The sequence below is a fragment of the Hemitrygon akajei genome, chromosome 9, assembly GCF_048418815.1.
Source record: "Hemitrygon akajei chromosome 9, sHemAka1.3, whole genome shotgun sequence".
Lineage (NCBI taxonomy): Eukaryota > Metazoa > Chordata > Chondrichthyes > Myliobatiformes > Dasyatidae > Hemitrygon > Hemitrygon akajei.
Window position 1 is genome coordinate 115,217,638 of NC_133132.1, and position 25,109 is coordinate 115,242,746.

Here is a 25,109-nt window from a genome sequence, read left to right on the forward strand (position 1 = left end):
GACTTTCATATGAAGAAAGACTGGATCGACTAGGCTTATACTCAACTGGAATTTAGAAGATTGAGGGGGGATCTTATTGAAATGTATAAAATTCTAAAGGGATTGGACAGGCTAGATGCAGGAAGATTGTTTCCAATGTTGGGGAAGTCCAGAATGAGGGGTCACTGTTTAAGGATAAAGGGGAAGCCTTTTAGGACCGAGATGAGGAAAAACTTCTTCACACAGAGAGTGGTGAATCTGTGGAATTCTCTGCCACAGGAAACAGTTGGGGCCAGTTCATTGGCTATATTTAAGAGGAAGTTAGATATGGCCCTTGTGGCTAAAGGGATCAGGGGGTATCGAGAGAAAGCAGGTACAGGGTTTTGAGTTGGATGATCAGCCATGATCATACTGAATGGCGGTGCAGGCTCAAAGGGCCGAATGGCCTACTCCTGCACCTATTTTCTATGTTTCTATCCTAGTGACAAGACCTCGATGGTGGCAGGGTATTCATTAGTTTAGCTGCCTGAGGGTTGAAGCTGTTATCCAGACTGGCAATCCCAGTCCTGATGCTCTTGTACCTCCTTCATGACAGTAGTTGGTCAAAGAGAATGTGGGACAGCTGGTAGAGATCCTCAACAATGCATCAGGCCCTTCGTATACAATGCTCCTGATAAATATCACAAAAGGAGTGAGACCAGCTCACTCGGAATTGGTGGAGGGCAGAGCTTAAAATTTTGGCGCCTAACAGTGACTCCTTTGCTTGCATCTTTGGAAACACCTCTATTTCTATCTTTAATATCTTTTTTTTTTCCTTCTCAGGGTTCTTTGGAAGATCCTGACCTGGAGTTACACACTGACTTCAGTTCCTTGCGGGAGTAGGACCCACTCTCAGGGCCTCATGACTGGCCATTTTTCGATATGCCAAGGACATGGCGTAGCAGACTAACGCTCTTTCAGGGTGCTGGATTTTCATGGCTCTGGAGGCAGGTGGATTCGAGGTCGGTGCTGCCACAGAAAACTGGTGTATCGTGGGAGTACACGGAAAATCGAAAGCGAGCTGGCTGCTAGCTGTGTGCCCAGAGACGTGAGATCTTTGGACACAGAGCTCAGAAAAAGCAACACCATAAATCGGCGAGTTGTTTTGTTATGTCTCCCCTCTTGCTGGAATATGGGGACACCTCATTTTCCCTTATAGGGAGAGAGAGAGCCTGTGGTATGTCAAATTACCGGGTGAACGAGGAGTCTTTGGAATACTGTACGTTTGTAACTTTATTGATACTTTGCTGCACGTTTGAGTGCTCAGTGGAGGGTGCTGATGCTTTTTTGTTGGTGGGGGAGGGTGGGTTATGCTTTGCTGCTGATTATGCTGGGGGGGTTTTAACATTTAACTGTCATTCATTCTTTGGGCATCCTCTGGATGCATTTCGTGGATGTTTGCAAAGAAAAAGAATTTCAGGATGCATATTGTATACATTTCTCTGACATTAAATTGAACCTATTGAGACCCCGCTGATCCTCAAGGTGGTTTTTACTATCCTCTGTAGGGTCCAGAGGTCCAATGCTTTTCAGCTTCCGTACCACACAACGATATAGTCAGCAGGATATCCTCAGTGATGCTCCTGTAGAATGGGGGTGGGGAGCCTTGCATGGCTCAATCATCTCAGAAAGTGTGGACGCTGTTGTTCCTTCTTGACAAAGGTGAACGTGCAGCAAGTCCAAGTTAGATCACCTGTTGTGTGCACAACAAGAAACTTTGTACTCTTCACTCTCTCCACGACAGAGCCATGGATGTCCAATGGAGAGTGGTCAACTTGTGCCTTTCTGAAGTCCACAGTCTTTTGTCTTATCCCCATTGAGACGCAGGTTGCTGTTCTCACACCATTTAACAAGCTTCTCTCCAACTTGATGAGCATGCCAACTCATCAGTGTTACTGATGAGGCCAGCCAATGTCGTATCATCTGCAAACTTGATGATGTGGGCTGAGCATGATGGAGCTTGACATGTTGCTGCCAACTTCAACTGACTGGAGTCTTTCCATCAAGAAATACAAGACCCAGTTACACAGAAGGGTGTTGCGTCCCAGTGAGGACAGTTTACCCATCAGCATCTGAGGGACGATCGTATTAAATGTCAAGCTGAAGTTGATGAACAACAACCTGACATATGAGGCATCATTTTCCAGGTGGGACAGGACAGAGTGGAGAACTGAGGCTACAGCAGCATCAATTTACCAGTTAGAGTAGTAGGTGAACTGGAAAGGGTCCGATGTAACTGAAAGCTGGGATTTTATAGTCAGTCAAAGCAGTTCATAATTATTGAGATCATGACAATCTACAAGACAGATCTACATGACTACAGTCCAATTTAATGTCAATGCTGGAGAAACTTTTAGAAAGACTATCATTTGGATAGGTTTGTATCGATAAGGTGAGGTCAGTATGGATTTGTTGAAAGAAATCACATCTGACTTGCTTGAAAACAGAATTCTGTTGATATAACAGAAAGGGCCAATGAGGAAAATGTAGGTGATTAAAGAATTTCAGATTTTTATAATCACTGACATATGAAGTAAAATCTGTTTTGCAGCAGCAGTGCAGTGCAATGACATAAAAATCTATAAATTACAGAAATAAATAGTGATAAAAAAGGAATAATGAAGTAGCTATGCAACTTTTCTTTAGAATAATGGAGTCTATGTAATGTTTTAAACTGTATGAGTCTGTGTCTAACGTTGACCAAACAATCATGTATACTCTTTAAACACTCATCCCAGGACTCCTCTGTCAGTTCTATACCTAATTCATCCACCCATGCCTGTTTAAGACCTGCAGTATTCACCTGAGCTCCATTATGTAGGATCTGATAAAAAAAATAGGATACCGCACTACGAGCAACAGGATCAAATTTATTTATTGCCTCCAGGGACTCATGTTTGTCTAAAACCTCGAAGTGAGGTATATACTTCCTAACATGATCTCGAATTTGTAAATATCTAAAAAAAACTAGATGCAGGGATATTGTAAACTGCTTGTAACTGCACAAATGAGGCAAAGTTTCCATTAATATATAGGTCACCTATACTACAGATGCCCCTCTGTAGTAGTGTTCATTTGCCACTCAGAATTCAGATGGCAGAGAGGACGACGCTGTTCCTGAATCATTGAGTATGGCTCCCAAGGCTCCTGTACCTCTCCTTGATGGTAGTGACAAGAACAGGGCATATCCCAGTTGGAAGGCTACTGTCTTTAATGATGGATGCTACCTTATTGAGGCACCTCAATGATGGAAAGGTTTCTGCCCATGATGGAGTTGGCTGAATTTATAACCTTCTCCATCCTATTGCAGTTCTGAGTGTTGAAGGCTCCATACCAGGCTGTCACGCAACCAGCCAAAATGCTCTCCACCGTACATATATAGAACTTCGTAAAGGTTTTTGGTGACAAATCTCCTCAAACTCCTAACAAATTATTCTTCATGATTACATTAATGTGCTGGGCCACAGAGCAGATCCTCTGAGATATTGATAAACAGGAACTGGAATCTGTTCATCCTTTCTACCAATGACTCCCCTGCATACCTGCCTCCCCTTCCTAAAGTCCACTATCAGTTCTTCAGTCATTCAGTCATTTGATTAAGGTGCCTTGTCCTGAAAATTGAAGCTCATGGAATAAAAGGGAAAGCAAAATGGATAGAAGGTGGGCATTACAGGAAAGAGAAGCATTCGTTTAGTGAAGTGCCTTGTCTCTAAGATGCACGTGTACAGTGCAGAATTTCTAATTCATGCTTTTGAATTAGTTTATAGTGAGTCAGCACTAATCATTCATAAAGCTATCATTGGCATAAAAATTATCTCGTCTATGCTTGGATCTCCATGATTTGAGGATATTATCCAAGAGACACTGGCAAATCTTACCCTGTGCAAATTCTCTTTATACACTATGTTCGTGAGCCATATTTTTGAACAAATGGGGTTGAAGAGGAAAACAAATGCATTTCCAGAAATGGAATAGGGATGCAGTAAGAAAAAATGATAGCTGTGGCTTGGACTTAAGAAAATGTATGTTGGACCTCATCATCTTTCATTCTATCACCCTTACCTCCCTCTTTAAGATTTCACTTTTTTTTTGATTAGTGTGCGTGTGCATGTGCATGATCTGGGTATGTCTTGTCTCTTCTTCATTGGTGACACACACTGATTATGGGCAGGTCCTAAGCACTAGGCTTAACAATTTACATTTATATAGGAACTTGCAGGTTACTGCAAACCACTTTATAGCCAATGAGCTATTTCCACCCCTTGCCATCAATTTGGCCAGAACTATCTCCCACAAACGATAAAGTAACTTATTTGTTTGGCTGAGTGATAATTATTAGTGGAAACTCCTTTTCTCATGGGTCAGTACACCAATTCAACAGACCAAGCCTGAGTTTAATACCCCATTGGAGAAACAGCAACTCCGACTGCAGATTACATGCACCACTGAAATGGGTTAAAAGACATACAGTTATCATCTCCGTTCAAGTCCTTGTCTAAAACAAGAGGTTTACAGCCAATGAAATCTGGTAGTCACCTGTATCGCACAAGAAGCAAACAGGTTATACTCGGCACCTTTACCCCAAAATACCAGTTCCGGCCTCTCCCACAAGGATCCACCTTAACATATGTTTCAATTCCCCTACCTGAAATTCAAGCCCATAAATAACGGGTGCGTCATCTTCCATTTCCCCTATCTCAAATAAACGTTGGTGAGTATGCGAAAGAGAGGGAGGAAATAAAATGACAAACAACTGACGCGACAAACAACATACGACTCAGATCGCGAAAGAGACCCTGCGACTTGCCGTCCGTACATTTCCGGTGTGAGCGGCGCAGGCGCAGAGCGCAAGCCGGTGACAGTGGTAGCGGGACCCGTTGGAGAGACGAAGGTGAGGAAGTGGGAGTGCGAAGCTGGGGCGCGAATGGTCATTTGGCCTTGTGAGCACCCCATCGGCGAGGGCACAGGGCAGGAGGCGAGGCTGTAATTACCCTGCGCTTGGGCGGCCGTGTTTGCTGTTATTTTGCACCGAGGACCGAAAACCAGGCCTTCCCTCCTGGACGGGGTTGAATGCCGCTCCGTTATTAGTCGTTGTGTACTGCAGGTATGCCATCGCTGGTTGCGGTGCAGAGGGTGTGATGTGGCGGCGGAGGTGCCGTCTTCCAGCTGAGATAGGTGCCTGTCTTTCTGGCGAATAGAGATCTCGTGACAGGTTTACAGGGGAGGAATTGTCCCGCTGACCTGACCCTAGTGAACCCCACAATATCTTGTTATTATCAGACTGCTTGTATCGTGGGATCTTGTTGTGTAAATTGGCTGCGGCATAAGAGTGATTGTCTCTCAACCACTTCGCGGCCACCTGAAGATTATAAATACAAAATCTAACATAGGGTTTCTGTATTCTAAATACAAACAAGAGAAAATCTGGAGATGTTGGAAATCTGAGCAACACGCACAAAATGCTGGAAGAACCCAGCAGGCCAGGCAGCATCTATGGAAAAGAGTACAGTCGACGTTACTCTTTTTCCATGTATGCTGCCTGGCCTGCTGATTTCCTCCAATATTTTGTGTGTGTTTCTGTATTCTAATATCCATCTTCTTCACTTTTTACTTTCCTCTCCAGCCAACCCGGCCCCACCCCATTTTGGCAAGGCATTTGATAAGGTACCCCATGCAAGGTATATTGAGAAAGTAAGGAGGCATGGGATCCCAGGGGACCTTGCTTTGTGGATCCAGAATTGGCTTGCCCACAAAAGGTGGTTGTAGTCAGGGCATATTCTTCATGGAGGTCAATGACCAGTGGAGTACCTCAGGGATCTGTTCTGGGACCCCTACTCTTGGTGATTTTTATAAATGACCTGGATGAGGAAGTGGAGGAATGGGTTAGCAAATTTGCTGATGACACAAAGGTCGGGGATGTTGTGGATAGTGTGGAGGGCTGTCAGAGGTTACAGCAGGACGTGGTAAGGATGCAAAACTGGACTGGGGTTTGGCAGATGGAGTTCAACCCAGATAAGTGTGAGTTGGTTCATTTTGGTAGGTCAAAAATGATGGCAGAATATAGAATTAATGGTAAGACTCTTGACAGTGTGGAGGATCAGAGGGATCTTTGGGTCTGAGTCCATAGGACACTCAAAGCTGCTGCACAGGTTGACTGTGTGGATAAGAAGGCACACGGTGCATTGGCCTTCAACAACCATGGGATTGAGTTTATGAGCCAAGAGGTAAATAATGTTACCCTGGTCAGACCCCACTTGGGGTACTGTGCTCAGTTCTGGTCACTTCACTTCAGGAAGGAGATTTACATTGATGTTGCTTGGATTGGGAAGCATGCCTTACAAGAATAGGTTGAGTGAACTTGGCCTTTACTCCTTGGAGTGACGGAGGATGAGAGGCGACCTGATAGAGGTGTATAAGATGATGAGAGGTATTGATCATGTGGATAGTCAGAGGCTTTTTCCCAGGACTGAATTGGCTAGCACAAGAAGGCACGGTTTTAAGGTGCTTGGATGTAGGTACAGAGAAGATGTCAGGGGTAAATTTTTTATGTAGTGAGTGGTGAGTGCGTGGAATGGGCTGCCGGCGACAGTGGTGGAGGTGGATACAGTAGGGTCTTTTATGAGGCTTCAGGATAGGTACATGGAGCTTTGAGAAATAGAGGGCTATGGGTAACCCTATGTAATTTCTCAGGTAAGGACATGTTCGGCACAGCTTTGTGGGCTGAAGGGCATGTATTGTGCTGCAGTTTTTCTTTGTTTCTATGTTTCTGTGACCTGGCCTACACAGCTGCCTGTGGTAATAAATTCCACAAATTCACTACCCTGTGACTAAACAAGTTTCTCCACATCTCTGTTTAAAATGACACCACACCATACTTAGGCTCTGCCTTCTTGTCCAAGACTCCCTCACCATGGGAAACATCCTTTTCACATCTACTCTGTCTAGAACTTTTAACATTGGAAAAGCTTCAATGAGATCACGACACCCCATCCTTCTGAGTTCCAGCAAGTACCAACCAAGAGCCATTTAAGGTTCCTCGTATGATGACCTTTTCATTCCCAGATATTCATACATGAAGTATCACATCCAGTTGCAGTTCCTGAACTTGAAGAATGTGAACATCTGCAGAAGTCACAGAAATTAAAAATAGAACACTTCCAGGCAAGAGAATGGAAATGTGGAGGGTTAGAGAATGCAAAGTAGAATGATATGAGGATGTTCAAAATCACAGTGGATACTGTAGAATGACCCTGCCTTTAGTACATTGAGTTCATGATCAAAGTGAATGGCAAAAAAGCACAAAGAACTGTTTTTATTCAGTGAGTGATTAACCTCTGGAATTTTTTGCCAAACTGAAATATAAGGACAGGCTTTTGCCTTCCAAAAAAAAAGGTCAGCTGATGTAGGTGAAGGTAATAAGCTTCACTGTTAACAGAAAGCCCATGTGCCTGTAAAGAGCTGAATGGCAACACCCTGTATGGATCTCATTCTGTGGTTCACGAAGTGTAATCCTTGTCCATATTGATTTTCCCTTCACTAAAATAAATGTATTTGGAGGCATTATACAATCCTAAACTGCCAGTGGTAGCCGTTTTTTTTCCCATGGATGGAATCTGAAAAAGTTGATTCAAATGGAGATGTTGAAGGAGAGTATTGAAGCTGAAGTCATTGGTGCTAGAGCATTTAAAAGTGGTGATGTTCAAGGGTTTGAAGCAAAGGAGCAGACAAATTTTAGGGTGGGAAAGGGATGATAGTCATGAATGAATATTCAAAAACACAATGGAAATCTGTAAACTTGTAACATGAATTAAACACAATTTGCCTTAGAACAATTGTTTCATAATTAATAGTCGACTGGAACAGTTCAGAGATGATCATGACTATTTTGAGGGGAAAATTTATATACAGTCTTTCATTAAAGATAAGTACAAACCCCATTTCCAGAGAAGTTGGGATATTTTCCAAAATGCAATTAAAAAAAATCTGTGATATGTTAATTCACGTGAACCTTTATTTAATTGACAAAAGTACAAAGAAAAGATTTTCAATAGTTTTACTGACCAACTTAATTGTATTTTGTAAATTACACAAATTTAGAATTTGATGGCTGCACCACACTCAACAAAAGTTGGGACAGAGTTAAAATAAGATTGAAAAGTGCACAGAATATTCAAGTCACACCGGTTTGGAAGACTCCACATTAAGCAGGCTAATTGGTAGCAGGTGAGGTATCATGACTGGGTATAAAAGTAGCGTCCATCAAAGGCTCAGTCTTTGCAAGCAAGGATGGGTCGTGGCTCACCCCTTTGTGCCAAAATTTGTGAGAGAATTGTTAGTCAGTTCAAAAGGAACATTTCCCAACGTAAGATTGCAGAGAATTTAGGTCTTTCGACATCTACAGTACATAATATTGTGAAAAGATTCAGAGAATTCCGAGACATCTCAGTGCATAAAGGTCAGAAACCACTGTTGAATGCGCATGATCTTTGAGCCCTCAGGCGGCACTGCCTAAGAAACCGTCACGCTACTGTGACAATTATAGCCACCTAGGCTTGGGAGTACTTCGGAAAACCATTGTCACTTAACACAGTCCGTCGCTGCATCCAGAAATGCAACTTGGAACTGTATTACGCAAGAAGGAAGCCAGACATCAACTCTATGCAGAAACGCTGGTGAGTTCTCTAGTCCCGAGCTCATCTCAGATGCACCGAAAGACTGTGGAACCGTGTGCTATGGTCAGATGAGTCCACATTTCAGCTAGTTTTTCGAAAAAACGGGTGTCGAGTTCTCCGTGCCAAAGATGAAAACAACCATCCTGATTGTTATCAGCGAAGGGTACAAAAGCCAGCATCTGTGATGGTATGGTGGTGCATCAGTGCCCACGGCATGGGTGAGTTGCATGTATGTAAAGGTACCATTGACTCTGAGGCATATATTAGGATTTTAGAGAGACATATGTTGCCATCAAGGCGACCTCTCTTCCCGGGACATCTCTGCTTATTTCAGCAGGACAATGTCAGACCACATTCTGCACGGGGTACAACAGCGTGGCTTTGTAGACACAGAGTGCGTGTGCTTGACTGGCCTGCTGCCAGTCCAGATCTATCTCCTATTGAAAATGTATGGCGCATCATGAAGAGGAGAATCAGACAACAGAGACCACGGACTGTTGAGCAGCTGAAGTCTTATATCAAGCAAGAATGGACAAAATTTCCAATTGCAAATCTACTACAATTAGTATCCTCAGTTTCAAAATGATTAAAAAGTGTTATTAAAAGGAAAGGTGATGTAACACAATGGTAAACATGCCTCTGTCCCAACTTTTGTTGAGTGTGTTGCAGCCATCAAATTCTAAATTTGTGGAGACTTCCGGTAAGATGGCGATCGCTTAGCTGCTCCGAACTTTTGTTCAGTTACTGTTGCTATCTTTGCACTAAATGTCTCCATTTTTTAAACCTTAGTTAGGAACTTTTTCGGTATCTCTTACTTGCCTGTGAACATATCTAACTAACAATGTCTAGCAAGAGTTCTAAATCTGGGAGAAAGGAAGCTATGGCTCTATCAGACGAGACCCTGGCTGCGCTCGGACAGCTCCGAGACGAAATTTTAAAGGAATTTAAAACCGCTTTCAAACAGTTGGAAGATAAACTGGATCGGATCAACGATAAAGTGGACAAACATGCTGAACACCTATCTCGCATCGATTCGACTTCTGAAGATTTAGAAAGTCGTGTTCGATACTTGGAGACTCTCTGTTCCAGCTTAGAGGAAAAATATAACAGACTCCTTTCCAAAATGGTGGATCTTGAAAATCGCAGCAGACGCTGCAATCTTAGAATTCTTGGATTGCCAGAGGCCACCGAACAGGGATCAACAATGAAGTTTTTCGCCGAGTTTCTCTGTGAGATATTCGGGAAAGATTTGCTTCCGAACCCGCTTCAGCTCGAACGGGCACACAGGGTTTACGTTCCCCCCGGAATTCTGGGCTCCCGCCCGCGACCAGTAATCTTGTGCTTCTGTCAATACAGTCTGATTGTGGAGGCACGTCGCAGAGGTTCTTTTACTTTCCAGGATACAACCATTCGCTTTGTGGAAGATTTTGCACCCCAGACCTTAAAGATGCACGCTGAGTTTAAAGGCACAATGAAAGTGCTTTTTGATCGTAGTTTTAAACCCTCTTTTCGTACTCCTGCCGATCTACGAATCAAGCTTAATACTGGAAAATACAAGTGGTTCAAATCAGTGAAGGAAGCTGAAGCATTTGTGGCAAGTCTTCCGGCTATCCAGCCATCTTCGGAACCCGATCGGACCTCCTAAAATGGTGGATAAGTACTTCTCGTAGTAAAATTACTTTTTCTGGACTCAGACTTTACTTGAATCACTCAGACATTATTCATTGAAACTCTAAGGGCTGTTGACAATTTCTCCCTGGATTTGGTGTGTGTGTAATCTATTTTCATTCTTGTATAACTTTATCTACAGAGTTCTACAACTGACTCTAACTTGTTTTGGAGGTTTGAAGTCTTTAGTGAAGGCCTCCCTGTTTGTTGGTTCACAGTTTAATTGCTGATTTATTTTTCCTTTTTTAAATATTTATTTATTTATTTATTTATTTTTCTTTTCTTCACTCTTTTCTAATCTCTGAATTTTTTTCTCTCCTCTGTAAATGGTTGATAAATACTCGTCTTGAATTTATAATTTTCCCCTTCCTCTTTTTTTTACTTTTCTTTTCTCCCTTTCTCTTACTTTATTCTTCTATAATTTTTCGCGGGTAGGTTAGTTTTGGTTTTCTTCCGATTTTCTCTGTATTAAGTTTTATATTTCTGCAGAAGGTGTTCTAATCTGTAGTTATGTTTTCTAGTGCATAAACTAGTTACTACTTGCTATAGTATTTATACAGAACTGCTGTTAATGACACAGATCTGGAAGTTGTATTTGGGTTACCGGTAATTTTTTTGGTAGAGCTAGCTACTTGTTTTGGTAGCCATCTAGTTTTGGGTTGTGTGGATGGGGTGGGTTTTCCAGTTCCAACATCACTCACTGTATTTATTGTTTCTCTTTATTGCTCAGAACATGTATATGTTTTGATTTTACGAATCTATGTTTACATCTCTGCTCCCAGACTGCTATTGTACTGCTTGACTTTTTATATACCTGCTGCCTTTTATGCATTAGTAATTGATAATGGCTAGTGCACTTAAATTCGTGAGCTAGAATGTAAAGGGATTGAATTACCCTGTTAAAAGGAGGAAGGTATTCTCACATATCAAACAACTCAAAGCTGACATTGCTTTCCTTCAAGAAACTCATATTCGTTGTTTTGATAACTCCCGGCTTCTGTCAAAGTGGGCGGGTCAGCATTTTCATTCATCCTTTGCCGCTAAAGCTAGGGGAGTCTCCATTCTTATTAACCCAAATATTCCTTTTGAACTCCATAATAAAATATCTGATACAAATGGCCGTTTTATTATTGTTTCTGGTAAACTATATAACACTAAAGTTGCACTAGCAAACCTGTATGCCCCCAACTTTAATGATGTTAACTTTTTTGAACGTTTTTTTTCCTCACTACCAGACTTAAACTCATACTCTCTTATACTGGGTGGTGACTTCAACTGTTGGTTGGATCCTAATCTGGATCGATCATCCTGTGTTACTAGATCACCTACTAAATCTGCCTTAGCTATCCAATTGTTTCTCTCTAATTTTGGTATCTCTGATATATGGCGTTTCCTCCATCCTACGGAGAGAGATTATTCTTTTTTCTCACATGTTCACCATACCTTCACTAGAATTAACTATTTCTTACTCGATAACCAACTTATTCCATTTGCCCACTCTTGTGACTATCAGAGTATACTGATTTCTGACCATGCCCCAATTACTCTCTCTCTGAACTTTCCTGGTCTCCCTCAGAGGAATAAACACTGGCGGTTTGATTCAACTTTATTATCGGATGATGATTTTTAAAAAATTATTAAGGATCAGATAACCTTTTATTTTAACACTAATACATCACCTGAAGTGCCATCCCAGATAGTCTGGGATGCCATGAAAGCATATCTGAGGGGTCAAATAATCTCTTACACAGCAAATCTCAACAGAAGATCCCGTGCAGATCGATTAGACCTCATTAACCAGATTAAAGAATTGGATCAAATATATGCCCAAACTAAGAACCCTGAATTATACAAGAAACGAGTTGAACTCCAAACTAAATTTAACTTTCTGTCCACTCAACCTGTCGAACGCCAACTTCTCGAAAGCAAGAGTCGCTTTTACATTCATGGGGATAAGTCTGGTAAATTCCTAGCCAATCAACTGAGGCGTTCCAAAGCCAAACAACATATTACAAAGATCCGGAAGGAGAACGGAGACTTTACATCGGATCATTTAGAAATTAATGACGCATTTAAAAAATTTTTATTCTCGGCTTTATTCCTCTGAATCTCTGAATGACAATATCTCTGTGGATCAATTTTTACAGAATCTGAATATCCCCTCACTTTCATCTGATTTCAAAGCCAAACTCAATGCGCCTATATCATCAGAAGAAATATCTTTTGCAATTTCTGCACTGTCCTCAGGGAAATCTCCTGGACCTGATGGGTTCCCTGTAGAATTTTATAAATCATTCTCTTCACTTCTTTCTCCTCAGTTACTTTCAGTATTATCTGACTTGTTTAATTACGGCAAATTGCCACCCTCTTTCAATGAGGCATCTATTATTCTTCTTTTGAAAAAGGGCAAAGACCCAACAGAATGTTCCTCGTATAGGCCGATCTCTCTGCTCAATGTTGATGTAAAGATCTTAGCTAAAGTTTTGGCTGATAGATTAGAAACCGTTATTCCCTCCATTATCTCTGATGACCAAACAGGCTTTATTAAAAACCGTCTCCCTTTTTTTAACATTCGGCGTCTATTTAATATTTTATACTCAGTTCCAACTGGGACTCCTGAATGTGTTATTTCCCTCGATGCGGAGAAAGCATTTGATCGTATAGAGTGGAACTACCTTTTTGCAGTCTTAGAAAAATTTGACCTCGGCCAAAGTTTCATCTCTTGGATCCAATTGCTGTACCTGTGTCCTACTGCTTCTGTTTTAACTAATTTTCAGAAATCCCAAGCATTTAATCTCAAACGTGGCACCCGTCAGGGATGACCCTTAAGTCTCTTTCTCTTTGATTTGGCTATAGAACCTCTGGCGATAGCATTTCGAAACTGTCCTGAATTGACCGGGATTTGGAGAGGGAGTGTTGAGCATAAAGTTTCTCTCTATGCTGATGACTTATTACTCTTTCTCTCAAATCCGTCTACATCCTTACCTCTAATGTTTTCACTTCTTGACCAGTTCAGCCAGATCTCTGGCTATAAATTTAATTTACATAAGAGTGAACTTTTCCCAATTAATAAAGAAGCACAAGAACTAACATTTCATGATCTCCCTTTTAAAGTAGTCCATAATCAATTTACTTATCTTGGAATTACAGTCACAAGGAAGTTTAAAGATCTCTTTCGGGAAAACTTTGTCAATCTTTCATATGCTATAAAACAGAGTCTGGTACAATGGTCACCTCTATCTATGTCTTTGGTAGGTCGTATTAATGTTGTTAAAATGTATGTTCTCCCCAAATTTTTATACCTATTTCAATCTATCCCAATTTTTATTCCTAAATCTTTTTTTGATTCCTTAGACTCTATTATTTTGACATATCTGGCAGAATAAGCGCTCTAGAATTAATAAAATCCACCTCCAAAAATCTAAAAAAGAGGGCGGCATGGCTTTACCTAACTTTCGTTTATATTATTGGGCAGCTAATATACGTTGTGCTACCTTTTGGTCTTTCTTCCACGGCCAACCCGAGTGCCCTAACTGGGTGGCAGTGGAGTTGAACTCCACTAAAGAATTATCTATCTCTGCACTTCTTGGCTCTGCACTCCCTAGCAGTCTGCCCAGATCAATAGCTAATCCTCTTGTTAGACACACTTTGCGTATATGGGCTCAGTTCAGGAAATGCTATGGTTTCCAGGGGTTTTCCGTTTCCAGCCCTGTCGCACATAATCATCTTTTTTTACCTACTACGTATGATTCAGCATTCCATGTTTGGTATAGGAAGGGCATTAGGCATTTTGAAGATCTTTTCATTGATAATCGCTTCGCTTCTTTTCAGCAGCTCTCTGTTAAGTTCAATCTGCCTAACGCTCATTTTTTCAGATATCTCCAAATCCGACACTTTATTGCTCCTTTAATTCCTAACTTTCCTGAAATGCCTGCGAAAAATGCTATGGACCTATTTCTTTCCATTAATCCACTAGGTAAAGGTTTAATATCAATTATCCGAGATAAACTAGCAGCCTTACGACAGGCCCCTGTGCATAAAATTAAAATGGCCTGGGAGCAGGATTTAAATATCTCCTTATCCGAGGAGAGCTAGGACTCAGTTCTCAAATCGGTTAACTCAACCTCTCTTTGTGCTCGCCATTGTCCTTTACAGTTTAAGATTGTTCATAGAGCCCATCTGTCTAAATCTAAACTATCTCAATTCTACCCTAGCATTAGTCCGCTCTGTGATAAATGCAAGAGGGGCGTGGCCTCTCTCATCCATATGTACGGGTTCTGTCCTAGCTTGGAGAAATTCTGGAAAGATGTCTTCACCACGTTATCGTGTATTCTGAATCAGCACCTAGAACCAAACCCCTTAATTGCTCTGTTCGGTTTTTGGGGCGAGACAGATTTACGTCTGGGTCCGACCAAACACCGAATATTATCCTTTGCCTCTCTCCTGGCGAGACGCTTGATCCTCCTTAGATGGAGAGATGTTGTCCCGCCCACTCATGCGCAATGGCTTAACGACATTATGGCCTGCTTGGACCTCGAAAAAATTCATTATTCAGTTCTTAAGTCGGATCTAAAGTTCCATAAGGTCTGGGGACCTTTTATCGAGTACTTTCATAACCTTCCTCTTGACTAGGGTTTTTTTCTTTTCGGTCCCTTGCTTTCAGCTCCCTTTTTTTTTCTGGTAGTAGGCATTATTATCCTCTGTTGCTAAGTGTATTCACAGTCTGGGAGTTTGATTGTCCTGATTTATACTCTCTCTATTGTGTTGTGTTTGGTCTGGAGTTGGTTTTTTTGTGTGTTGTGGGGCTTGGGGAGGATACTAAGTTTACTTGTCTTCAATTTAGGTGCTTTTTTGTCAGATTCTCTTCCTTTGTAGCATATTGTCATTGTATGCTTAATTTTGCACTGTATTAATGTTCCTCATTGGGATTTGGGGTTTTTAATTTGTAAAATGTTTTGAAAAACCAATAAAAAAAATTTTTTTTAAACTCTAAATTTGTGTATATTTACAAAATACAATTAAGTTGGTCAGTAAAACTATTGAAAATCTTTTCTTTGTACTTTTGTCAGTTCAATAAAGGTTCACGTGAATTAACATAACACAGATTTATTGCATTTTGGAAAATATCTCAACTTTTCTGGAAATGGGATTTGTATTTCTTATACTGTGTTCGAGCATAGGGAGATAAAAATGCTTGAAAAGTAGGCAAATTAATATAACATGCACAAAATGCCCGTGGAAGTCAGCAGGCCAGACAGCATTGATGGAAGAGAGTCAACAGTTGACATTTCAGGCCAAGACCCTTCATCAGGATTAGAGAAAAAGATGAGAAGGCTGATGAACAAGGTGGGGGAGGGAATGGTAGGAAGAAGTGGTAGGAGAGCTGGGAAGTCGAATAGTGAAAGAGATAAAGGGCTGGAGAAGCAGGGGGGATCTGATAGGAGAGGGCAGAAGGCCATGGAAGAAAGGGAAGAAGAGGAGCACCAGAGGGAGATGATGGACAGTTAAGGAGATGAGGTGAGAGAGGGAAATGGAAATGGGTAATGGTAAAATGGGGGGGGGGGGGGAATTACCGGAAGTTCAAGTAATCGGTGTTCTTGCCATCAGGTTAGAGGCTACACAGATGAAATATTAGGTGTTCTTCCTCTAACCCAAGTTTGGCCTCATTGTGACAATAGAGGAAGCTATGGATTGACATATCAGAATGGGAATGCTCCTCCAACCTGAGTGTGGCCTTGTAGGTGCTCAGCGAAACAATCTCCTAAGCTATGTCAGGTCTCACCATTATACAGGTGGCCACACTGGCAGCACCAGATACCATAGGTGACCCCTCAACAGACTTGTAAATGAAGTGTTACCTCACCTGAATGGTAACGGTGAGGGACAGGTGTAGTATTTGTTCCACTTGCAAGGTTAAATGCCAGGAGAGAGATCAGTGGGGAGGGTCAAATGGTCAAGGGAATTGTTTAGGGAGAGATCCCTGTGGAGAGTTGGGGGAGGGAAAGATGTGTTTAGTGGTGGGACCCTTTGGAGGTGGCAGAAGTTACGGAGAATTATGTGCTGGACGCGAAGGCTGGTGGGATGGTAGTTGAGGTCAAGAGGAACCCTATCACTAGTAGGGTGGCAGGTGGATGGGGTGAGGGCAGGCAGACGTGTGCAAATTGAAAGAGATGCCAATAAGGGCAGCGTTGATGGTGGAGGAAGGGAAGCCTCTTTCTTTGAAGGAGGAGGACATCTCCAAACTTCTAGAGACTAATTCGAGAGTCTTTTGCAGAGACAGAGGAATTAAGAGAAAGGGGTGGCATTTTTACAAGTAATAAGATGGGAAGAGGTATAGTCCAGGTAGGTTTGAGAATCAGTGGGTTTATAAAAAATATCAGTATATAAGCAGTCTCCAGAGATAGAGACACAGCAATGGATAAAGGGCAGGGAGTTGTCAGAAATGGACCAGTTAAATTTGAGGGCAAAGTGGAAGTTGCAGGCAAAGTTGATGAGCTCAGTGCAGTTGCAGGAAACAGCACCAAGGCAGTCATCGATATAGTGGAGGAGAAGTTGGGGAGTGATATCAGTTTAGGCTTGGGACATTGACTGTTGCACATTGCCAAAAACTGGAACCCATGAGAGTGCCCAAACCTTTTGTTTGAAGGATGTGGGAGGAGCTGAAGGAGAAATTATTGAGAGTGAGAACCAGTTTCATCAGATGGAGGAAAATGGTGATGGGGGAGAATTGGCTGGGTCCGGTGTCCAAAAAGAAACAGAGAGCTTTGAAGTCTACGTTTTAGGCCGAGACCCTTCATCAGGACTGAAGAGGGAGGGGGCAGGGGCCCTATAAAGAAGGTGGGGGGAGGGTGGGAAGGAGAAGGCTGGTAGGTGCCAGGTGAAAAACCAGTAAGGGGAAAGATCAAGGGGTGGGGGAGGGGATAGGCAGGAAAGGTGAAGAAGGAATGTAAGGGGAAAGCACGTTGGGTAGTAGAAGGAGGCGGAACCATGAGGGAGGTGATAGGCAACTAGAGGAGGAGGCAGAGTGAAGCTGGAATGGGGGAAGGGAGGGGGAGGGAATTACCGCAAGTTGGAGAATTCAATGTTCATGCCAAGGGGCTGGAGACTACCCAGATGATATGAGGTGTTTCTCCTCCATACATGGCCCCCTTTGCTGCCATGATAAGGCCAAACTCAGGTTGGGGAAGCAACACCTCATATGCCATTTGGGTAGTCTCCAGCCCCTTGGCATGAACGTCGAATTCTCCAACTTCCGGTAATTCCCTCACCCTCCCTTCCCCTATCCCAGTTTCGCTCTGCCTCCTCCTCCAGCTTCCTATCACCTCCCTCACGATTCCACCTCCTTCTGCTACCCATAGTGCACTTCACCTTTCCTGCCTATCCCCTCCCTGCTTCCCCTCCCCCACCCCTTGATCTTTCCTCCTGCTGGTTTTTCACCTGGCACCCACCAGCCTTCTCCTACCCATCCTCCCCCCACCTTCTTTATAGGGCCCCTGCCCCCTCCCTCTTCAGTCCTGACGAAGGGTCTCGGCCCGAAATGTTGTCTGCTCATTTCCACGGATGCTGCCCAACCTGCTGAGTTCCTCCACCATGTTGCTTTGACCCCAGCATCTGCAGAGTATTTTTGTGTTTGAACTTTGAAGTCTTCCTGTCCGGGGGATAGAAATGTATAGGGACTGGACATCCATAGAGAATATAAGATGTTTGAGGTCAGGGAACTTGAAATTATAGAAAAGAGTAAGAGTGTTTGAAGTGTCATGGATGTAAGTAGGAAGGGACTGAACTAGGGGGGATAAAACTGAGTTGAGTATGCAGATTTAAGTTCAGTGGGGCAGGAACAAGCAGAGACAATGGGTCTACCTAGACAGGCAGGTTTGGGGATCTTGGGTGGAAGGTTGAAACAGGAGGTGTGGTATAAGGGAACTATGAATTTGATGGCAGTGGTTGGGAGATCCCCAGAATCAATAAGGTTGGTGATGGTGTGGAAGAGAATGGCCTGGTCCTTTGTAGACCACTTTTCAAGAGGTAAATAAGAGGAGATGTCTGAGAGTGGAGAGCAGTGTGTTTGGAAGAAGTGAGGTTAGAATTGAAGAGAGTATTGATGAAGTCGAGACAGTTGATGTCTCGTCGGTAGTTAGCAATGAAAAGATCCAGGGCAGGCTGAAGACTGGAGCAGGGTGTCCAGGAAGAGAAACAGTGTTGAAGACAGGAGAAGGGGTCATTGGTGATGGCTGGAGAGCCCTTGCCGAAGAAGTAGCTTCGTTGATGGAGGCGGCAGAAGAAGAGCTTAGCATGGTGGCAGGCATGGAACTCACTGAATCAATATAACGTTAATGTCATCAAATGACCTAGAAAAGAATTTTAATATTTAACACCATGTAGGAATGAAAATTATTTTAACTACTTTTGAGACTGAATTACTAAAGCAAATTATGTGCAGAATTGTTGATGTAACTTGTTGACAACATAATTAATTTTTATAATTGTGGATTATATTAGTTTACACTAGTCTACTGCAGTCCATAATTCTCTTCATATCAAATCTTTGTATTGGGTTAAAGTTAGCCCTATAATTAACAAAAAAAGCTAAATCTGCCTTTCTTGCATGTTATATAATCTTACTGTTAATTAGATGTTTAAATATTTGGAAGCAGCCCAGACTATGTATATGAATATCCATCTGATAAAAAGATTAATTGCTAAAGCTGCTGATGAATGTTTATTTTCTGTATGTCAGACAATTATTTGTGTTCTCTAGTATAGGATCTGGAAGTTGTGTTCAAAATAGAACTTAAGCTAACCATTAAAGCCCGCTTAAAGACGACAGAATCTGTGGTGCATATATACCTTTAGGGATTGTCCTATCATTGACAAATAGTTGACAGATAGTCTACAAAAAAAAAGTTGCTAAGTTGTAGCTCTTTTTTCATTTATTTTTATCTGAGTGTTTTGAACAGATTGTTATGTCAAACCTTTTAATATTTTCTTGCAGTTAGATAGATAGATACTTTATTCATCCCCATGGGGAAATTCAACATTTTTTCCAATGTCCCATACACTTATTGTAGCAAAACTAATTACATACAATACTTAACTCAGTAAAAATATGATATGCATCTAAAATCACCCTCTCAAAAAGCATTAATAATAGCTTTTAAAAAGTTCTTAAGTAGTTTACTTAAATACATTGAGTCCTAACCCCGGCACTTTAACATATCTTACTCCTGGCGGTTGAATTGTAAAGCCGAATGGCATTGGGGAGTATTGATCTCTTCATCCTGTCTGAGGAACATTGCATCGATAGCAACCTATCGCTGAAATTGCTTCTCTGTCTCTGGATGGTGCTATGTAGAGGATGTTCAGGGTTTTCCATAATTGACCGTAGCCTACTCAGCGCCCTTCACTCTGCTACCGATGTTATACTCTCCAGTACTTTGCCCACGACAGAGCCCGCCTTCCTTACCAGCTTATTAAGACGTGAGGCGTCCCTCTTCTTAATGCTGCCTCCCCAACACGCCACCACAAAGAAGAGGGCGCTCTCCACAACTGACCTGTAGAACATCTTCAGCATCTCACTACAAACATTGAATGACGCCAACCTTCTAAGGAAGTACAGTCGACTCTGTGCCTTCCTGCACAAGGCATCTGTGTTGGCAGTCCAGTCTAGCTTCTCGTCTAACTGTACTCCCAGATACTTGTAGGTCTTAACCTGCTCCACACATTCTCCATTAATGATCACTGGCTCCATATGAGGCCTAGATCTCCTAAAGTCCATCACCATCTCCTTGGTCTTGGTGACATTGAGACGCAGGTAGTTTGAGTTGCACCATATCACAAAGTCCTGTATCAGTTTCCTATACTCTTCCTCCTGTCCATTCCTGACACACCCCACAATGGCCGTGTCATCAGCGAACTTCTGCACATGGCAGGACTCCGAGTTCTGAAAGCATATAGCATAGTATGTGTACCAAATTAGATCATCTGTTCAGATGGTGCAAATTTTTGTCGTAAAATTAAATCATGCCTATAAAATTGTTGTTAGTACCTATTATTTTTAAGTATGTAGGGGATAGAAGTTTCAACAAAGGTATATCAGCATTGCATTTTTAACAGCTAATTCAACATTGTTGGCATTTTTTTAAGTCAAGGAATAATACGTGATTTGGAGGAAGTAAACTTTTTTAATTAAGGGATAGACACTTAAATCAATATAATTTCAAAATTCAAAGTAAATTTATTGTCAAAGTACATATATGCCATTGAATACAACCCTGAGATTCATTTTCTTTTTCTTGTGGGCATATGCAGCAGCTCCAAGGACCATAATAGAATCAATGAAAGACTGCGCCCAAAAGTGTAGACAAACAATGTGGAGGTACAAATGTGACAATAAGTTGCTAGCAAAGAAGCTAATTTAATTTAAACACGAAGTACACTGCAGATGCCGTGGTTCAATGAACGCATACAAACACGCTGGAGGAACTCAGCAGGCCGTGGATACGAGTAGTCAACGTTTCAGGCCGAGACCCTTCGTCAGGACTGAAGAAAGAGGGGGCAGGGGCCCTATCAAGAAGGTGGGGGGAGGTTGGAAAGGAGAAGGCTGGTAGGTGCCAGGTGAAAAACCAGTAAGAGGAAATATCTAGGGGTGGGGGAAGGGAATAGGCTGGAAAGGTGAAGAAGGAATGTAAGGGGAAAGCACTATGGGTAGTAGAAGAAGGCAGAACCATGAGGGAGCAGATAGGCAGCTGGAGGAGGAGGCAGAGTGAAAGTGGGATGGGGGAAGGGAGAGGGATGGAATTACCAGAAGTTGGAGAATTCGATGTTTATGCCAAGAGGCTGGAGACTACCCAGACAGTGTACGAGGTGCTGCTCCTCCAACCTGAGTTTGGCCTCATCATGGCAGTACAGGAGGCCATGTATGGACATATCCGAATGCGAATGTGAAGCAGAGTTGAAGTGGGTGACAACTGGGAGATCCTGTTTGTTGTTGCGGATGGAGTGGTGGTGCTCGACCATTCCATTCTCCTACTATTGTTAACAGGTGAATAATGTGGAGGCTGTAGTTTGGCCATAATGATGGAGCAGAATTTTAATATGCAACACACTAAAATTATGAATTTTGGTTGCAGGAAAAGATGGAAAATCTTCAACTTGCCTCCAAGGTTACTGATACTGTCACGTTAAGTATTGGTGAGGAGATGAATAAAGAGAATATGAAAACAGTGCTCCAGGAACCTCAAACTCAGCAGCAGCAATTGTTATTTGGAACAGAAAATATTGACCTACGTGCTGATACATTTGTATCAGAGCCCACAGATAAATTGGCTGATACCTGTCAAATGAATCTGATGGATAAGCTTAATGAACAGATGATGGAGAGTGTAATAATATCTGACTCACCTAGTAATAGTGAGGGTGATGTAGGAGACCTAGCAATCCTGCATGACTGTGAAGAGGCTTTAGACATGGAATGTGGTGATGTTCCATCAGTACGTTCTGAGAAGGAGGATTACAAAGAGGCTTCTGCTCCACAAAGTGAACATGTAACATCTGTACATAATGCTGATGATGATAAAACTCCAATACAAGATGAAACATCTGCCTCACAGAATCTGGAACTTGCAGTTGGATCAGAAGATGATCTTCAAGTTCCAAAAGAAAGTCCTGAAAATGGATCAGATGGCCAGGTTGACTTAGAATTGCAAGAGAAACAGGGTCAGATGCCAGTAACCACTCATTCAGCAAAGGATGAAAATCTGCCGGTATGCACAATTTTTAATCAGGACAAGCAAGATAAAGACCAGGTCAATACTCCTTTGAAAGCAGATGGCTATGAACCGCAGATGGTAAAATCTCCCAGCTTTGGAACTATCATTGATACTCCAAATAAACCACTATTTGGAGTTCATCCTAGTCCTAGCCTAAGCAAATTTTTCACAGATGATGTCTGTTCAAGTTCATCAGCAGCAGAATTTTTTGACTCATTTACATCAACATCTTTAATTTCTGTTAGCAATCCAAATGCTAGTGCTTCAGTGCCTGATCGATTGTCCTCACTTTCTGCTCCAGGAATAACAAGTCCATCTAGCTCCACAAACAAATCCTTCATCATAGGAAATGGTATTACACCTTCAGCAGCATCATCTACAGAAACATCTCTGTCACCCAAGCCCTTCACTCAGCTCCAAGCAGCATTTGCAGGAAGTGATGATCCCTTTGCAACAGCATTGAATATGAGTGAGGTAGACAGGCGGTATGATGCTTGGCTTCCATCTGAAGAGACTAGGAAAATTCTAATTTCTGTAGCTACTCAACAGTATAACACAGTATTCATTGACAAAGAGAAGTTGACCATGCCTGGTCTAAAGTTTGACAACGTACAAGTAAGTCTGTTTTGTTTCTGTGTCGTGAAAATGCTGACTTGTTAATTTGGCAGCATTTCTAATATTGAGCCTGCTAGATCCAGGTATGCATTTCATAAGGGAATAAAATAATGTTTCTTTGGATGAATACAAAAGCTATATGCAGTATATATTACATTTTTTTTCTTTCTAGGGATTTTTCCCTATTGAAAGCTTTGTAAAGTCTGTTCTTTACAAAAGTAATTAATTCTGATAAGTAATAGATTACCCTTTCATAAGTGCAGTTTGAATTCCCAGGCTTAGATAAGAAGATACACCAACATGAAATACTTAAAACTTCAGGGTCAATGAACCCTAACTCTTGAAGAATAGACCATGAGTTGTGAGGTGTTTACAGCTGGTACATTAAATTACAAAAAATGACACAATAGAATAGTTTCAGATAAAGGCATAGCTTTGAAAATGTGAAAGATTTAAGGTACAGTAGCAAAAAGTTTTTACTGCTTGTGTTGTGAAGATATCAAATCCAAAGTTAGTGACGGAAGCAGACACCAGATCTTTTAAGATTGATTATAGTAGCAGCTAAAGGAAAGGGTGACTATATTGGAATAGAGCTGCAAGTTCCAGTCTCTGCATTGAACAGAATTTTTCTGTTTTCTAATTTCAATGTGTTTGAACTGCTTTTGATTAGAACATTTCCATCAGTTTTTCTGTGAACATCCTAACATCAGTGATTTGCCTCTAATTTGAGGTTATCACTCTTTCACCAGAGTAAATAGGCTTTGTGTTAACTATTTTAAATACATCAATTAGATCATCTTCCTTAATTTTCTGTCTTTCAAAGGAATACAAGTCCAGGCAATGGAATTTATCATCATTTAATATTTATTCCTGATATAATTGTGAATAATTGTTTTAAATTATATATCATATCTGTGCTACTTTTTGGTGATTTCCATACCAGTTTGCAAAGATCGTACATAGTGAAGGTGGATAAGCCAATCTTGAAAATGCTATTATTGACTTTTCAACAAGAGGATTTATTTTATATAAGATTGGGTCAAAATATTCTTGAACAAATTCAAGAAGATAAAAAAATTCAAATGGACCTTTGCACAGTGGCCAATCAAAGATCAGGATTCATTACCAAATGCAAATTAAAATAAGGCAGGGGTAAATGAGGTGGCCTTTGATGGAGTGGACAGTGTTAGAGTGGGGATTTTGAGACTTTACTTTCTTGAAGCTTCAGCAAGGAAAGAGTTGAAGGAGAGAAGGTGAAAAGCTGTAGGTAGATTTTTTTGTCAATATATTTATTGTTTCCTTCTTTATAATTACACAGTTAGAACAGTAGGTATGCAAGGTAGGATAGTTGAATGCTCTTTTTGTGGGATGTGGGAAGACAGGAAGACATTGAGTGTCCCTGACAACTTCAACTGAAAGAAGTGCATCCAGCTGCAGCTTCTAGTACTACACATTTAAGGAACTGGAACTGAAACTGGATGAATTCCAGATCATTCGGGAGGCTGAGAGGATGATAGATAGGACATATAGTTACACTCAAGGTGCAGGAGGCAGGAAACTGGGTGACAAGAGGATGAAAGGGATTAACCAGCCAGTGTAGCCATCCCCTAAACAACAAATATACCACTTTGGATACTGCTGGGGGTGACTTTGTAGAAGAAAGTCACAGTGATCAGGTTTCTGTCACCAAGTCAGGCTCTGTGGCTCAGAAGGAAGGGAGGAGAAGAGGCACACAGTGGTGAAGGGATTTGTTAGTTAGGGGAATAGAAGGGAGGTTCTGTGCACGAGAATGTGATGGATGGTGTGTCGCCTCCCAGGTGACAAGGCCTGGGACATCCCGGATTAAGCTCCCAGCATTATTAAGTGGGACAGTGAGTGGCCAGATGTAGTCCATGTAGGCTCCAATGACATGGATCGCAAGAGGGACGAGGTTTTGCAAAGTGAGTTCTGAGAGTTAGGTGCTAACTAAAGGACAGTTTAAACTGTGCATCATAAATCAAAGTTCTTTATCATTTTTATGTAATGGCAGTAAAGGCAGGGCAGACACTCAGGACACAATCTGGGACCCAAGAAGGAAGTAACCCAAAGAGCAAACACGAGGAAATCTGCAGATGCTGGAAATACAAACAACACACACAAAATGCTGGTGGAACACAGCAGGCCAGGCAGCATCTATGGGAGAAGCACTGTCGACGTTTTGGCTTCGTCAGGACTAACTGAAAGGAGAGATACTAAGAGATCAGGGTGAAAGTTGATGCAAAGTTAATGAAGTCAACGAGCTCAGCATGCGTGCAGGAGGCAGCGCCAATGCAGTTGCCGATGTAACGAAGGAAAAGAGGGGGACGGATACCCGTATAGAGTTGGAATA

At 41.8% G+C, this 25,109-nt stretch overlaps 2 protein-coding genes across 4 annotated transcripts in view; one reads left to right on the forward strand and one right to left on the reverse strand.

Annotated features, from left to right (window-relative positions):
* eipr1 (EARP complex and GARP complex interacting protein 1) overlaps positions 1-4,836 on the reverse strand; it is a 98,723-nt gene extending 93,887 nt beyond the window's left edge. Inside the window, exon 1 of one of the 2 annotated variants that reach the window (XM_073056821.1) lies at positions 4,664-4,836. In XM_073056821.1, coding sequence (XP_072912922.1) covers positions 4,664-4,705 — 42 coding nt within the window. In that variant the 5' untranslated portion in view covers positions 4,706-4,836. The remainder of the gene's footprint in view (positions 1-4,663) is intronic. The other variant, XM_073056822.1, reaches the window with a different exon arrangement.
* Positions 4,837-4,851: 15 nt separating this feature from the next.
* Positions 4,852-25,109, forward strand: part of trappc12 (trafficking protein particle complex subunit 12) — a 125,259-nt gene continuing 105,001 nt past the window's right edge. Inside the window, exons 1-2 of one of the 2 annotated variants that reach the window (XM_073056823.1) lie at positions 4,852-4,909; positions 21,488-22,741. In XM_073056823.1, coding sequence (XP_072912924.1) covers positions 21,494-22,741 — 1,248 coding nt within the window. In that variant the 5' untranslated portion in view covers positions 4,852-4,909; positions 21,488-21,493. The other variant, XM_073056824.1, reaches the window with a different exon arrangement.